Genomic DNA, 17021 nt, shown 5'->3' on the forward strand with positions numbered 1-17021 from the left:
ATGAATTGTATAGGCTAACTGGCTCCTAAGACATATGGGTCCAATGTTAAGATCAGTTGTAATTTCTGACGCAGTTCTTCACGTTCCTGAATAGGGCACATAGTGTTCCCAGAGCATTAAGAAAGACTGCGTGAGCAGAACTAAGTGCTTCATATTATGCAGTGGACATAGTATCCTGAGCTGAATTAATAGACTCATTTAACATAATAATGACATTTCATACCCAGTTACTGCAGATTCCCATGATTCCATGAGATCACATTGAGTACATTGCTGGCTTCTTCCTCTTTCAAATTCGCAAGCACTTCCCAGTGGTGAAATACTTCTGTTCCTCTGCACCCTATACCATGGGAAGCCAAACCCAAGCAGGCAGTGTGCTGAACGCCATGCTGAGTGAGCTAAGCAGCTGTGAGGGGATAAGGGGATTCTAAGACAACTGTCTGTAAACTTGAGTAAGGTACACCAAGGAAGGAGTAAGAGGAAAAAAAGGTGCTCATACTAATTCTATTATTAAAACAAAACAAAACAAAAATTCCAACTCTTTAAAGATTTGCATACAGTGCAGGTCTTTATATTCTTGGGAAAAAAATAAATAATTCACTTCTATGCCTGTGTGGTTGGTGGGAGGAGAACAACTCCTAGCGTGTGTCATAACCCTAGCTGTCTTTGGTACAATTCCTGCTGACTGGATAAAACTGTTTTCTATGCTTTCCAGGCATATCTGACCATTAGTGGAAATGCAGTGAATATTTGGCAAGCAAGGTTTGTAACCCTGCTCCAAGGGACTTTTCTGTATCCTTATGCAGCTGGGATTTTGGATTTAGGAAGAGCAGCAAAAGCATGGGTTGGAAGAACTTTCCTTCCTGGCTTAGAGCTGCCTTCTTCTACAGCAGGACTGTGTCCCTGGACTCAGCGAGTCTGGTTTGTGGTCCTGGAGTCTGTTAATCAATAACTGGAGGAAGGATGTGCTGCTAAGGGATATTCCCCAGCAAATAATGGCACAAGGAGGTTCAGTTCACCTACAGATGTAAGTCAGGATTGGCTGGCAATGGAACTGTTCCTTTAAACTCTAAAACGCAAAATACTGAATGAGGATGTGCATTTGGTCACTCCGTGAAAACTGATGAAGGGTGAAATAGCCATGCTTTGTCAGTCATGGTGTGTTCCAATTACCTCATTTTTCAGGAGACCGAACTATGGTTATTGTAGCATCCCTTTGTGAATGTTGTGTAGGTTACAAAGCACATGGAAGTGATGGGAGTACAGAAAATGATCCTCACATCAGTTGGTCTGCCAAAGCCTTTTCCCACCACTGTTACTGATTTTTCTGTGTGTGATTTCTGCATACGTACATGTATGTTTTTTGTACATATATGTACATACATACGTATTTATGGGGGGGTTGGACTCAATATCTCTTCCAATCCCTGCAATTCTGTGATTCTGTGTCTAGATACAGTTATACAATTGTAAATAGTAAGCCAGTAATAGTGGTGTACCAACATTACTGTTGGCTTACCAATTATTACAACATTAACTTTAATAAGGCTGTCTGCAATTCATGGGAAAAGTTCTTTTAAAAGAAGGCACCCTTTTAAGTGCACCTTTTTATTTTTCTTCTTTCTATGTACAGCATTTTAGCTATTTTAATGCTACCACTTGGTTCTATAACACCTGTATTCACCATAATTTTAATAACTTTTTGAGCAGTTGCCAGTTTAATTTTCAGTGTGTGAAAATTGGAGGTAAATTATTTATTACTTCTAGCAAATGTCTTTCACAATTTTATTTAATTTTTTTTTCATCTTTTTTAATGGGTCATAAAATGGCAGCCTTTTATTGGATGCTCATAAAGTAAGGAGCAAATGAATACTTTGCAAATAGGTGACTGTGTATTGAAATGTCAGTTGTATTTCATAGTCTTCATACCAGAGTCTTCAGACCAGAGCTGGAGTGACATATGGCAATGGGCCATATGTCTTTTGTAACAATAAAACAGCCATGCACATAAAGGAAAGAAAGAACTGCAATTGTTGGGGCTTCTCAAGTTACATTTTTGCTAAATTGTGGACAAGAGCAGCCAGTGGTCCATGATGGATGCAATTCAAAGTTGCAAGAGTCTGCTGGTTAACTTGAGTCATAAAGAACATTTTTTTTGAAACTCTACTAGATGAAATTTTCCAGGATTAATTCTCATCTAAAAAGTGATACTTTCTGACAAAAGACAGGAAAATCCTTCCCATGCTCAGCAAGGGTTATGAGCTGCAAATAGATGTTTTTTCCTACTACAAGAAAACAAGTCTAAAAGTATGGCAAATTATACATTAGACTCATGTTACATAAAAACAATCAAACTCATGAATATCTGCACATGTTAATTATACACGGTTATTAACTCAAGTTTGCCATCTCTTTGGTTCCACTTTACTCAAGCACCAATTGGTAGAACCTTTAACAGTCATCCTCAGGGTCTGCTTCCCCTTCCCGTGTAATGGAAATCCACACCACAAACCACACTGATTGCTTGACACAGCAGAGGTGAGGTTTTTGTTTGGGTTGCCACAGCAACACCAACATTGGTACTTTCTGGTTCTTTGTGGGTTTTCTTCAAGGTTGACCCGAGGAGATGCTCTATTTTGCAGCAGCTTTCATAGCAGAGTTCAGCATTTATTTGCATTTTGTGCTGGTACAGAACTAGTGTAATTCCAGCCTTGCCATGCAAAAATACAGCTGTGCCAAAAACTCCATGTTACTATGTGGAAAAAGTGCCCTTGTGCATGTCAGTTTGCTGTTAGAATGTGCTTACCCTCACAGTGACTTAAGCACAGCGAGGATCCAAATGCTGGCCTCATAGTACTTCTTACACTCCTGGGCTGTGACACTGACACCTCTCTCCTCTAATCTCACTCTCAACAGACGTCAGTGGAAGGAGGGACAACCCTTCTTGGGCATTTGGAAAGCAGTGAGGATACTGTGGCTAGCCACATAAATCACATAAATAATTGATAGCAGCCACATAGACTTACAAATGAGGCACTCACTGCCTGCTGAGACATTTAAAAAAGTAATTCTGATTATTTCCACCATAGTCTTACAGCTACGTGATCAAAATCCGCTGCTTCTTCCCTTGTGGTCTAAGTCTACCATGCAAAATCTCTTCTGTCTCATAAACTATACTGCTTTGGTCCACAGCTGACATTGCTTCTGCTTTTAGCTGCCTTGAGTTTCATTGGGACCTTATTAAAGAGTGCAATACTCACAAAATACTAACAGTCAACCATTAGAAATGATGGTGCCCCAAACTGATCATCACTTCTGCATGTCATTTTATTTTCAGAATGTTTTCAGTTTGTGCAGAGTGCTGAGCTAAATGCCTTGCACAAGGATAGTTTACAGTAAATATGATGTATTTATACATGGCGCTTTCCTTAGACTTTTGCAAATATGCATATAGAAGAAACAGGGTTCTTATTTTGTTGAGCTCCTAGGAAACAGAAGTACACACAGGTAGATGCTGAACAAATTGGAGAAGTGCCCTCCTTATACCCTACAGACATGACAGTTTCAGGAAGGAAGTGGTTTTGCATGTTGACAGGTTCGTCCGTTTGAAGATGAGATAATTATCTGTATGAGTTCACTCTGTAGCTTCTAGAACTGAACGAATATGATCAACTCCTATGACAGTCTCCAATGGCTCATCCCTGCAGCTGTGTATCAAAATGGAAGCTGATACAGAAATGGGTTGTTCCAGCTGCATGGTATCTGCGCTGAGAGCTGATGTGTTCAGTGATCCTGCTGCCTGAGATGATACTTATCAGAAATCTGACAGTGAAAGGGTATTGTGAAGCTTGGTGGTAGTGTGTAGGCATACAACTATTGGTAAACTCCCCATTTTTCTAACTGTAATAAGTGATACTGCATGAGCAGAGCTTATCAGAGGCCAGCTCTGTGTTGCAAACCCTTAATCCACTCATCTACGCTATCTGAGCTATTATGCAGCATTCTTCATAGATTGTTGAAAGCTGCATGGTACCTGGACAGTGCTCCTTTCCTTTAGTGTGGCTGGAGATAATTTTCAGTGCAGTTTTATCAAAAGCCTTTGAGTTTCCTGCTTTGTTCAGTTTGCCAGCGAAGTACATAAAGAAAAACAACTTCATTTCCTGTTCAATGAATGATACAAGCCCTGCATGTTTCAGCTTAGACCCATCAAGCTCTCAGGGACAAATAGGGCAGCTATGAAGCACTGCTAGAGAACAAGAAGTAGAGGTGCTCTATAGGTGGCAAGAAAGAACTGGTCGCAGAAACAGAAGAAAATAGCCTATGTTGCAGCAGGAGTATGATGCATGGCATGAGGAGTGAAGAGAAGAGTGACTTCTTTTGCTTCTTTTGCACTAATGTGTAAGAGAGAAATGATACGGGAAATTTAACAGGGTTGATGACTAGGTTTGAAAGCTGGAACTTTTCTGGGGAATACAAAATAACCCAATACCCAAGTCACATGCCCAGGAATTCCCAGCTAGGGCTGGCAATGGCAGTCAGTCACTGATGTACCTCTTTGCAACTATGTTCATCTGGGACTGGTAGCAGCATGTCAAACAGCTCAACAAAGTGCCAGAGGGTAAAAACATTGTGAAATGATATTGGAAAATATTAAAATATTCCTGACCAAAGAAACCACATGAGTCAGAAGGATGATTTTGCCAAGAAGCAGAGGAAACTGATTGGATAGCAGAAGAAAATCCATAGGAAATCAAGGAATAATGTTCACTTTTTTATTTATTTTATTTTATTTTATTTTATTTTATTTTATTTTATTTTATTTTATTTTATTTTATTTTATTTATTTTTAATGAAATGGGGAAGGCATCTGAAGGCAGTTTGGAAATTGGATCCCAATTGCTTGAAGTAACTGTAGTCAGATGTTCCTGGCCAAAACCAGAAGTTCTTCACCAGTGCATAGGCAGCTGTTGTTGATCTCAGTGGAGTTTTGAACTACAAAAGAGTAGAGAAATGGTTCCAAGCAAGGATGAAAGAGATGAGTAAAAGCAAAAATGTATTTAGACAGTTAAAGTATTATGGGAAATTAAAAAAAAAATGCACAAAATATGTAGGGATTTAGATTCACATGATACGGTAATTTAAAAATCAAAATTACATGGTGTACTACAGCTGGATATAGCATAGTTGGAAGGCTGACCAGAATTCACACTAAGCAACACAATCCCAATTATAGCATCCGTCACCATTACTTGGGAAAGTTCACAAGAAGTATGAAGGCTGAATAGCTTTTGTACTTCGGAAACATGACCACAATGAATGCCTTTTTTTGGGTGTACTCAAGTCCAAAATTTGGTGTGGAGCCTATGGCACGTTACTCTCTGACTCATGCTTTAAAAAGACAAGGCCGAAGGGGGGGAAATGAAGTATATATGAGAACAATCTCTTCTCTCTGGATTTGGACTTGACTGAATGTTGCATTCAAAAATACTCTCTGTGCTGTGATTTCTTCTGTATTTCTGGGCTGAGTTCAGCTTTCAGTTACACCTGTACAGCCCTAGTTAGAGCAGTGATGTGACAAAAGTGGTGATGCAAAAAGATGTGACTCTATAATGCTGGAAAGTTTACTGGGATGCAGTTCAGTGACTTGGACAGAAAATCAGTGTGCTGTGTTTATGATGTGCAAATCTTCAAAATATTAAAGAGTTGAAACATACACATTTCTTCTCTGCTTAACAAAAGGCATGGAGTGAAATCCTCTTGCACTGCACTGAAGTCAGTAGGATCGTTTTGCCAGTTACACTCAAGCAGGATTGTTATGTTAAAATTTCCCATAGCATTTCTCACTGAAATGGCAAAGTGAGAAATTGAAAATAAAATAAACAAATAAATAAAAAAGCACAACATCTAAAATTTCATCACAAACCGAAGGTTTTTTTGCAGTTTGCTTTATTTAGTTGGGAGAGAATTCAATTAATTTTTTATTTTATCTGTTCTGATTCACTCACTCCTGTAGCAATTAGAAGTAAATTATTCTTTCTGTTAGATCAATTATTCATAACACAGACCATTTAAAAATGAGTTTAGTGGAAGCAACTTACTTCATTTTTACTTAAATTGAAAAAGAGATTAGCCAAATTAGTTAAAATAGCTCTGAACTCCATATTGACTAAAGCGTTTGTGCCAGAATAAAAATTGATGACATCTAAGAAGAATGCTATAAGTGATTAATCATTTTAGTTCATGGATATCTATATTTTTATTTAATTACAACTGCACATAACATAAACTGTTTGAATCTAGGGAATGAAAGCCAGAGATGCTGAAGAGTCCTCTTCTGTTTAACATTCGCCATGTGTTGTTTTCTTCTAGGGTTAATTTGTAAAATGTAAACCACATACTATTTGCACGCAGTGTTTATGTACTATTTATAGAAAGTCTTGACCATTTATAATTATTCAACATTTTTATCCACAATGTCTGTGTATGACTAAAGAGATGGTTATGGAGTAGACAAAATAATGCTATTTTTACAGTTGATGCGCAGTGTATTTTATGTGGAACATTTGGGGGTGTTTTATGTTGCGTGGAATAGGGAAGGGGTGTTCTCAGCTCTCTATTGAGAAGACTGAAATTATTTTTAACAGTCATCAACACAACCCCAGAGGGACATGGCAAGCAATTGCCTTCAGTTTTAAGTAGTGTGAACCAAAGAAAGTTCAATTGGAAATGAGCAAGGATTGGTTTCTAAGGACACCTGTCTGAGAACACCCACTCTGTTGAATGGAGTCTGTACGTCCCAGTGCCTCTGTAGTGTGTATATGTCTTTACTGACTGCTTTATGGCTGCTGATTGTTTTTCCTTTTCATTCCAGAACTATAGAAGTTTTGGTGAGTTTGAACGAAGGGCAATCTTTCATGTCCAGCTCTTTGACAATCACCGCTTCAGAGTGTGTAAGTAAATAGAATCATAGAATCGTAGAATCATTTGAATTGGAAGGGACCCTTAAAGGTCATCTAGACCAAATCCTCTGCAATGACATGCACAGCTAGTCAAGTTGCTCAGAGCCTCATCTTGAATGTCTCCAAGGACGGGGCTTCCACCGCTTCTGTCAAAAAATAGCTCATATCATTCCATGTAAAATGTTTCTATTTCTGTTCCTATTTGATCACTGCACTTCTCCCAGAGCAGAGAACCTCAATGCATGGCAAGTCTCTTAAATGGTTGTAATGCACAAATCCACCTTACTAGAAACACCCTTGTGCAGACAAATACAGAATACAGAGAATTTAACAATGAATGATTTTGAAGAATCGTGGAATCATGCATATATATATGTGTTCTAAGTAATTTTCTCCATATTTCAAAACATGCTTAGAATCTGTTTTATAACACTAGAGCACTCCACGTTAGGCTTCAGGTGCTTTGAATTCTTTGATAAAGTGAGTGATGAGGGCTACAGGTCCTCCTTCAACTGTTGCTGCAAGATCCATGCAGTGTGTTCCTTCTCTGTGCGGGGCTTACGTTTTTCTATAGCCTGCAAATTGTGTTTTGCTAAATTTATTACACCAAATTACATTACTGAAGTGTGCAGCTGTGGCTTTCAAATACTGGGAAGTGTCCATGCCATTAGAGACCTGCTCACTGTAAGCATACTATGAACCAGGCGTGACACAGTCACCTGGGGTCCATCCCAGAACATCTACTTCAGAAGATCGATGGAAGCAGATTGAAGCTGAGGAGTGTGACTTCTGTGCAGCTTTCCCATCAGGCACAGAAGCACATAGAACAGTGCCTTCTGCTCATCAGCATGTATTTTTCCAACAGTATTTTTATCACTCCTAGGTAATTAACCTAAAAGAGAAAAAATAGAAGTTTTTTTCTGTTCATTTTAGAACTAAACACTTGCATAGCTGAAGAAGTCAAAGTTATCTTGTTTCAGCCCTTATGTTTCAGGAAGAAAGCCTGAATGAATTCAGAGCTGAGGAGACACATGCTATACAAACTGCATTCTCTGTTTAAAGGGCCGATTCATGATTGCAATCTTACATCAATACACTATGAGCAGCCTTTCAGCATGATGATGTAAGGAGAGTGCAATCACAGGAGGATGCTGAAACTACCAGTGGGTTGCTTTTCTCTTTAGCTGAGTCTTTTCAGAAAGAGCATACACAGTGAGTTTATTTCCATGGCCCCTTAAAAGCTGCTGAGGTGGCTAACATAGGTAAAAATAAAGCACTCCTGCAAAGCAGATCATCCCACATTGCTGGGAAAAGCAAAATGACTTTTCCCTCTGCTTATAATGCTTCTCTATGGTCAAAAGTTCTAACTTATGACACAAACAATCAGTGCAGATGTGCAGCAACAGAAAAAACAGTAGAACTTTTGATGATCCCCCCCGCTTTTTTTTTTTTTTGTCTTTCATACATATTGCAGCAAAGAAAGCTCCATACACAGAGAAGTGCTGTTTCCATAGTAGCAGATGGGCAACTGCAAGAAATGGGTCACTGATAGAATTGTTCCACTAATTCTGATGGCTGAGCAGCTGATGTCTAGTTGGTGTCTGAGAGTTACAAGTTGCAGCCTCCTCTGCAAACACACGGTGCTGCAGAGGAAACAAACAAAAAAAATGCACTGCACTTAGGCACCGAGGCATGCATTTATGTATTTCTTGTAAACACAGCTTCTTTTTAGTTGCATCAGTCAGGAAGAAACTGTTTTGGGCCAAGTGGGAAAAGCAGGCAGGAATTCTTTGCAACATTCCCCTGATGTGCTGTCCTTCTGCTTTCTCCACAGTCCAGTGGCATAGCAGCCCTTATTGCAGTGCTTGTGCTGTTACTTCTGGCGGCGTTGGGGCTGCTCTGGTGGTTCTGGCCCCTCTGTTGCAAAGTGGTGAGTAAAGGCTATTTAAAAAAGTCACCAGGTTTGTGACTCACTACCATAACTCAAAATGTGTTGGAAAATACAGATAGGGCAGGAAATAGGTTAAGTAACAGGGGAGTTCCATGTGACAGAAGCCATCTGTTGAGGCACTTTTCTTTCATTAGTGATACGCAAGCAGAGATCAGGTTAAATGTTGTGGTCTGTGCCCCTAGCAGTACTCCTGGCATTTGAAGAGACCTGCAGACCATGAGGCAGTTTCAGCAGGCTGCTGTGCTGTTTGTTGGATTTCTGCAGTGAGCAGATGTGGTATATTTCTGTGAAATCTCTGAAAAAAGCCTGTTCTCTTTAATTTGAAAGTTGTTGGCCATAATGGCACACAGATGTTATTCTGAAATCAAGGACCATTTTAAAAGTACTATAGCTAAAATTGGTATTTGTAGTCCATTATGGGCTCTCGAGTTTGAAATCCCTTATTGTCTTAATAATCCCATGCAAAAAATTAAATTTTCATCTTGCACACATTACATCTCATTTCATCTGAGTAATGAACGTTCTTTATCCTTCCAGCAGCAATCAGCAATGCTGCTCCACTAACACTCCTTCCATCTCCTGGCATGCTGGGGCTTTTAAATTGGTGAAGTTTAGTATTGATCCATGTCAATGACAGCACTGAGGACTAGAGAATCGGAGATTGCTCCCAGGCTGTTACTGCACTTTTTGTTATCTCAGGCTTGTAGTAGCAGGGGCATCAGAAAAGGTGGACTTCTCCTGATCCAGAGACAGCCAAAGTAGTCAAAAGCTTTGTCTGTTATGGTCTCTGTTATACCCCATAGAAGTTTTCAACCCCTGGTTCTTTCCTTATGGTTTCTGAGTCAAAAGCTACAAAATCTGCTCTGATAAAAAGCACTCTTCTGTCTCATTCTCCATATTAGAGTCCCATAAGAAATCTAGGTAGGCTTCAACAATAATTTATATCATGAACCTTCCCATGGAATAGGAGAAATCAAAATTATAAAGAAGAAAGCTTTCCATTTTCTTATTTTAAAATAATTGTCTCACCTTGATTCCTAATTGCCATTGTATGGTAAATCTTCATATACTGCACATCATATTTCTCCCAATATAGCAAATAGTGACTAGTGCCTCAGTCCCTTGAGAGCAGGAATTATTGAGAGCAGTACACTGATGCTGGAAAGACAATCAGAAAGGTGCTTTCTGGATTTGTACATCAAGGTCCTACATTAAAAAAAAAAAAAGAAAAATTGAATTGAAGAGCAAAAACAGTACCTTGGGTGCACACAGATGCACCGTGACATTAAGGCAAGCTTCTGTCTGGTCTCATCTCCTTTGTGGAGCTCACTTGGGCATCTCCACAAAGAGCTTCAGTAAGGAGATGTAAGGAGACGTCCCTCAACTCTAATTCACCTTATGATTAAAGATGTTGGGTCCTGAGATTTACTCTGAGGAACTGTAACTTACCTTAAGTATCTTCTCTGGATATAGTATTTGGTATGTAATTGGCTATTGCTAGGGAAGCCTTTGGCTATATATTCATAGATTGTTACTAAGAAGCAACCTAACTTCTGTGGGAGCAATAAAATCATAGCACTTTAAATGTTCAGGCCCTGTTGTTTCCCCCCACCTCTCATGGGTATTATCTGCTTCCTTAAAAATAAAAGGTCTTTTTAGGTCATTGTTTGCTAAATCATTACTGAGATCCAAAACCACAGACTCTTACACTGAACCTATTACCACATTCTGACTTGTTCATTTATTGTTGTTTTGATGTCTGTTTCCTCAGATCATTATCCTGTGTGTGGTTCCTTTCTTTTCCTTCTATTCTGCCTCTGAAGCTCTCACATTACATGTTATTACCACTTCTGGATTAAGTACATTTGGGCTTTGGTGCCTGTGTGTTTGAGAAGACAGTAGCACATCAGGGCAGCCAGGAGGTCCTCTGCCCTTCCTCTGAAGCCTGGTGCAGTGGGGTGTCTGCTTTCATGGACAAAGACCAGGAGCAAGGATGAAAGCAGCAGCCCTCAACTCTTCTGTGCTTCAGAACCAAATGGAAAAGAGAAGGGAAAGGTGTTACTGACAGAACAGAATGGGTGACCAGAGTGCATGAATCTCTATCGCTTGCAGACAGCGTTGTGAGCTTCAGGAGGTTTGGGCACTCTGCTTTATCCTTGATATAAAGTCCACATCGAGGTGGGGGACTCCTTTTTCTTCTTTCTGTTTTTCCCTTTTCTTCCACTTCCACCCCCCTTCTTTTAAAGGCAGTTCACTGTTGACAGTTCTTTCACTCTTCCCTCAATATCAGAACATATGATCACATCAAGCTGGCTTCAGGCTCTGGTGCTGACATTTCCTAATGCCCACATCACGCGAACATTTGATAAGTGTTAATGAGCAGATCAAAGGGACTGTTGCCTGAAGCAACTAACTTTTTTTTTTTTTTTTTGGAAGAAATCGGCTTTCCTCCAAGCTCAAGTCTTCCTTCTTTGCAACTAAATAAAAGAGATGCAGACTTGCCTGGTGACAATGATGATAAAACAAAACAAAACAGAATTAGGAAGTAATCCATCTCTACATGTGGGTAACAAGACAGCAACCTTATCCAGAGTCTTTGTTACTTATCCAATCTGAATCAAGTTCAGGGAAAGTGAATTTAGCAATATTACAATACTCAGTAACTTCAGCTTCATGCTGCATTTGCATTGTTTCCTGCCAAAACTGCATGGGTTCTTTGCATTTCCTTTTTTATTGAAATAGCTTTCCACTCATTTCACTTGAAATATCAGACAGGACTGAGAATATTCTTTGTGTGTGTGTGAATGTGTGCGAGGAGCCTGTGGAAACATAAGGATGCAGGCATTTACATTCCACTTCTGTCAGCAGGGTGAGTATCTGCTACTCAAAGCAGATTATTTTCTCACACCACTGTCACATTTAAAACAAGTTTCATTTTCTGAAGCTATTAGAAATAGCAGCTAATTAATTTATTGGTTAGTTTCAAATCAGGTCTACCCTATAACTTTAGGGAATGTAGCAGCTGCCGTAGGATTCAATCCTTTGCTCAGGGAGTCAAACAGAAACTGTCATTGACTCATGACTTTTGAAGTCCAATGAGGTCAACAAATAGAGTTTGTATTGATTCATTGGAGAAGAAATTTTGATTCCATCAAAACCAATGGGTGAAGGGCCCAAATGAACTGTAGCATGTGCCACAAAGAAGGTTCCTATGTGAAGCTGTCTTTGCTCAGGAGAGATTGCAGAACTTAAGAATCTTACAGCTGTAGAAAGTGGTGATACAGTTTAACATGTATTTATATATCTACTGTTTAACATATATCTATCTGCAACTAGCTTGGCCTTTTTGTCCTGGACACTGGCTGTCACGGCAAGAAAACTGGTGTTTTGGGGGTAATGGTTAGAAAGAGGCAAAAGAGAAAGAAAAATGACAATTAAATAAAGAAGAGAATGTGAACATGCACACTGAAAGTAGCATTTTACTGTTTACTGTTTTAATGCTGTAGAAAATCTTGCTCAGTACCTAAATATCTCTCAGAATCAGACTATGATCACTCTGGGTTCTTCTTGCTCTCAAGTTAGGACCATAATTGCAATCTGGCTTTCAGGAATGTCTGACCAACTAAATAGCTGATTTCTGTGAAGTAATCTTAGAATTCCCAATGGCTGGTGGGAAAAACAGTCAGAAGTGCTTAAGGAAAAACAATTGCTTGGCATCTTTTTGCAACATCTTACAGCAAAGGGATGTCTTATTAAAACTCATAACTGACTTCCCAATCCACTGGAAGCATCATAAACAAGTCAGTATCCTAAACCAAAGGTACCATGGAAGCATGTTTCCAAAGAGGCCATCACTTTTTTGTCTTATTTGATAGAATTTCTGAATCACTGCTAAAAGTACACAGCTTGTTTGGGCAATTAAACTCTTGGTGCGACTATGACTTGAAATGTAAGCTAAAAAGGAAAACTCTCAATTATTGGTCAGGTAAAAGAATGTTCTTTTATATATGATGCTATCCATCCATGCAATTACAGATCATCTGTAGGCAGTGGTAGAATCAAAGAAAGCACTATAATAATGCAGACTGAAGAAAATAATACATATTTTAATTAAGGTGAAGTATATGGTTGCCCTTGTGGACAGTTTTTGATGGGCTACTCCACAGCAAAAATAGACTCCTTTAGTTTCATATTTTTTAATCATTTCTATATGATATTCAAGCACAAAAAAAATGCCTTGATGTCACGGAAGTACTTCTTTTTTAGCTTGACTAGCCTGCTTTTCCTGGGGAAGGATGAATGCCTGTACTTCAGTTTTCACCTTTACCATTTAAGCAACTTGCTCCCTTTGTTTTCCCTCTGTTCACTGTTCGGTGGTTTCCTGTCAATACCAGGAAACTCCCTGAGATTTACAGAACGTATGTGAGAAAGAGAACAACAAGAAACTGTAGGTAGAGGTTTAAAAATAAACGTAAGTGAATTACCATCTGAGTGATCCTTAACCAGTCACAGTTTTAAGAAGCCTTGCAAACCTAACTCCCACTTGCAGGCACTCTATGCTGAGCAGTTAAGGAGCTACATGCTTCAATTATTAGATCTGAAATGTGAGATCTGCGGAAATGATCTAGACGTCGAGAGGTGAAGCCTGAGCTACCAGAAGGCATTTCACACTTGTCATTGGGCCAGAAATTATCCATCAGCATGGCATGGCACAAAGAAGCAGGCATCTTGGCCCAACATTATGCAAGACCTCACATAGACCTACGGCTGCTTTTCCTCCCAGGCTTGCTAATTAACTCCATAGGATTTCATCACTGCCTATTACTTAGAATGACTGAGTCTTATCCGGTCAGGAAGCAAAGTGGCAGACACGTCTGCCCAAAGAGTGTCTGCCAGTCAATTGATTTTATTTTCTATCAGGCGGATGGTGTTAATTTCCAGAAGGCCTTGATAATCAATACCCAAGGGATGTAGCAGTAGTGGTTGCCAGTTTATGAACAGATGTTGGAGACTCAGACGGAAACTGCCCACTCTTAAAAAATTTTCTGCATGCTTTTTAATGCTGCCAGTGCAATTCCTTATTTTTTATGTTTTTTTGTTTGTTTTTTTTTTTCTGCTTTTTTAGGTCATCAAAGATCCCCCTCCACCTCCACCACCTCCAAAAGAGGTACAGTATAATACTGCGCCATACACCATGCTGGGTGATGATACTATTCCTCTGTGCTTATTTGTGTTCTGCAAATCTGGCTCCTTCTGTATTCTTTTGTAAATACCTGCTGAACAAGAAAGAACTGCCCTGTGAGAAGCCTTAGGCTGAGAGTGGCCAAAGTCCACTTTTCTACTCTTTCTCAGTCATCTCAGTGTAGTATGAATTAAGTCATTCAAGGTCATATCCATGTAACTGTTCAGTAGCTTTTCCTCAAGACAATTTAACATTTTCTCATTCCTCACTGAAAGCAGGAGGACTGAGTTGTCCTTACCTGACAATCCAAAGATTCATCATAGGACTTAAGACTGTGTGTTCCCACAGCTTTGGCATTTGAGACAGTGAGAGACCTTTATAAGGGAACTTATTTTCCTCTTATCAGCAGTAACATAGTAGAGGCTTTTTTGATGTCTTCAGTATTTTTGCCTCTTGGTGTTGACTTAGCTAATTGCTTGAGCATATTCAAGTGTGTTCTGACAGCGAAGGCCATGATAAGGTACCTCACTGAACAGAGGCAGCCAAGAGCAAGTTTGACATTGGTTGGCTTAGAAAACTGTGATTGGCTGTGTAACCTTTACTGCAGATCCACTGAATGCTGTCAGCTGAATCCCAGTGAGTGGGGCTGATAATCTGGCTCTTTGCAAGCATTACATTTTCAGTAGAGGAAGCTACCACTGATCCTTTTCTTTTTTATGTGTTTTGCTTGTTTTTATTAATGCAAAAAAAAAAAAAAAAGACAGGGCAAATGTATACTGATCTGTAGAATACGCAGTTGGATTCCCCATTTGGGCTTTCCTAATGGATGCCACCAATGCTTTTCTCACACAAACTCCTAAAAGAGTATTTCCAAACATGACCAGATTTTGCTTGGAAATGAGTGAACATTTGAGGAAACTAAAAATCTGGTTCTTCACATCTAAGATAGGAAAACATTTTCTTGTGTACTCTAATAAAAGATACTAGAAAGATACCTACTAAATAAATAAGTAAATAAATATCTTTTAAAAGCAAGTGTGTTTCAATTTATTGACAGGAAGAGGAACAAGAACCCTTACCTACCAAGAAATGGCCCACAGTGGATGCTTCCTATTATGGTGGACGAGGAGTCGGAGGAATCAAAAGGATGGAGGTTTGTACAATATAAGGGTGGTAACTCACTGAAATACAAGGTCTCTGAGGCTGCAAGTGGTGGAAAAAAAGACTTTGAAAGTGTACTGGAAATACAATGGTATAATGTTTGCTTCTTTCCCAATGACATAAGCCTTATGACATTTTTACCCTATCAAATAATTTTGACCCTGCTTATGAAAGAACAGCTTTCTGTAGTTCCATTTGACTGGAACTTTAAATAGCTGCTTGAAGACATGCTCTTTCCATCAAGCTAATGAGAAGGAGAGAGTGAGAGCCTTTTCTGAATGTTTTGGAAGAAATTACAGTGAAACATAAGTCCTCCAACTGTGGGCCAGCCAAATGCGTTGACAATGGTGATGCTAAGGAGAGGCTTGATCCCAAAGGAACTCACAGCAACAACAGTGCCTGTCTTTGAAGAGACACGATAGCATCATGTTAATTAAAACAGAATGAAAATGTGCACGTCCTTATGTCAGATTTTACAGTCAAGTCAGCCTTTATGGAATTTGCAAAGCAGTTTTCTGTCTTTAAGTTTAATCTAGGAAACTGTCTCTGAAATTCCCACCTAGGCCATATAGTTATGTCTTGATCAAACTATAAGTGTATCAGCCTAAGAAATGGCTTTGCCTGAGTCCTTTTGAAATGCAGCAGAAGAATGTGCAAGTTTAAAGTTCTATTGTTTATACGTGTTTCCTTTAGCAATTCAGAACTGCTAATTTAGAAGAGCCTCAGCTTTCAGAAACAAACCATTTTGTGTAGTGCTTTCCGACATAAAGAATAACAAGCCTGGATTTTTTCAAAGGAGCCATAATGAGCCTCCAGGAAGAGGTTTGAGGGTTTATAACATTACAGTTTGTACAGAGGATCTTGTCAAGTGAAACAGAAATCTGATATATATTCAAATGAACAGAAATAATATCTCTAGCATTAAGAAATACATTCTTATCATATGGCAAATATATGGCGTTTTCTTTTCAAAGAAAGGAGGATAAAGTAATAATTAAGTTAAAAACATTTTTATCTGTAGTAGGAATAAAGATGTATAGTTGTAAGTCAAATTAAACTGCACAGACTCGTGAGAGGCCCCTTATTCTATGAAGCTGTGTCTATTCTTCTCTGGAAGCTGGGGGTACTCAGCTGGTCACCTCACCTTAAATGTCACAGCACTTAAATATGAGGCTCTTCCTCCTCTGTTCCATGGAACCTATAGTAATGGGGCTGAGGGAATGCTGGCTTAACTGCCTGTTTCCAGCTGTTTGCACCTTGCACTTATCACTGTCTTAGAGCATGATGAAAGTAAACAGGTCTAAGAGAGGTTATTCCTTACCTGACAATGAGAGGGCAGTGGATTCTGTGGCCAATGAAAAATTGAATGGTCTAGTCATTTCGTTTTCTTCAGCGTTTTTAGTTCAGATGGCAATTCAGTTACGTGGGTTTTTTTTCTTGCTTCTCTGCATTCTGTTCTTTTGCCGTTCTCCTGACAGCTTGACTTTTGGGCTGTTTCCTTAGACAGAGAAAAGTAGAGAACAAACTGTTACATTTCCACTCAGCAGTCCTTCCCTACTTCTCTATGCTTACTCTTCTCTTCCAGGGCATTCCTTTCTTCCCCACTACTTTTGCTCCTCTGTGATAGACCATGATAACGTAGCCAGGATGTTCACTCCTCCTAGATTTGTCTTCTGACATTGCTTCAAAGTTTTAAGATATCATTTCTGGATATTACTCATTACAGACAATTGGTTTTACTATCAAAGTTGTGATGTCAGAATCTACA

The 17021-nt window shown here is 39.2% G+C and overlaps 1 protein-coding gene and 1 long non-coding RNA gene across 4 annotated transcripts in view; one reads left to right on the forward strand and one right to left on the reverse strand.

Moving 5' to 3' along the window:
- Positions 1 to 17021, forward strand: part of ANTXR2 (ANTXR cell adhesion molecule 2) — a 100482-nt gene that overhangs the window by 41059 nt on the left and 42402 nt on the right. Inside the window, exons 11-14 of the mRNA XM_042812141.1 lie at positions 6872 to 6950; positions 8794 to 8889; positions 14036 to 14077; positions 15150 to 15245. Coding sequence (XP_042668075.1) covers positions 6872 to 6950; positions 8794 to 8889; positions 14036 to 14077; positions 15150 to 15245 — 313 coding nt within the window. The remainder of the gene's footprint in view (positions 1 to 6871; positions 6951 to 8793; positions 8890 to 14035; positions 14078 to 15149; positions 15246 to 17021) is intronic.
- LOC122156893 overlaps positions 15192 to 17021 on the reverse strand; it is a 283419-nt gene continuing 281589 nt past the window's right edge. For all 3 annotated transcript variants that reach the window (XR_006167691.1, XR_006167692.1, XR_006167690.1), the window contains 2 exons: positions 16575 to 16751; positions 15192 to 15295 (listed from right to left, as the gene is read on the reverse strand). This is a non-coding gene — a long non-coding RNA (uncharacterized LOC122156893). The remainder of the gene's footprint in view (positions 15296 to 16574; positions 16752 to 17021) is intronic.

This window comes from Centrocercus urophasianus, unplaced genomic scaffold, assembly GCF_019232065.1.
Source record: "Centrocercus urophasianus isolate 14NV4802_14NV808 unplaced genomic scaffold, USGS_Curo_1.0 seq_13, whole genome shotgun sequence".
Taxonomy (NCBI): Eukaryota; Metazoa; Chordata; class Aves; order Galliformes; family Phasianidae; genus Centrocercus; species Centrocercus urophasianus.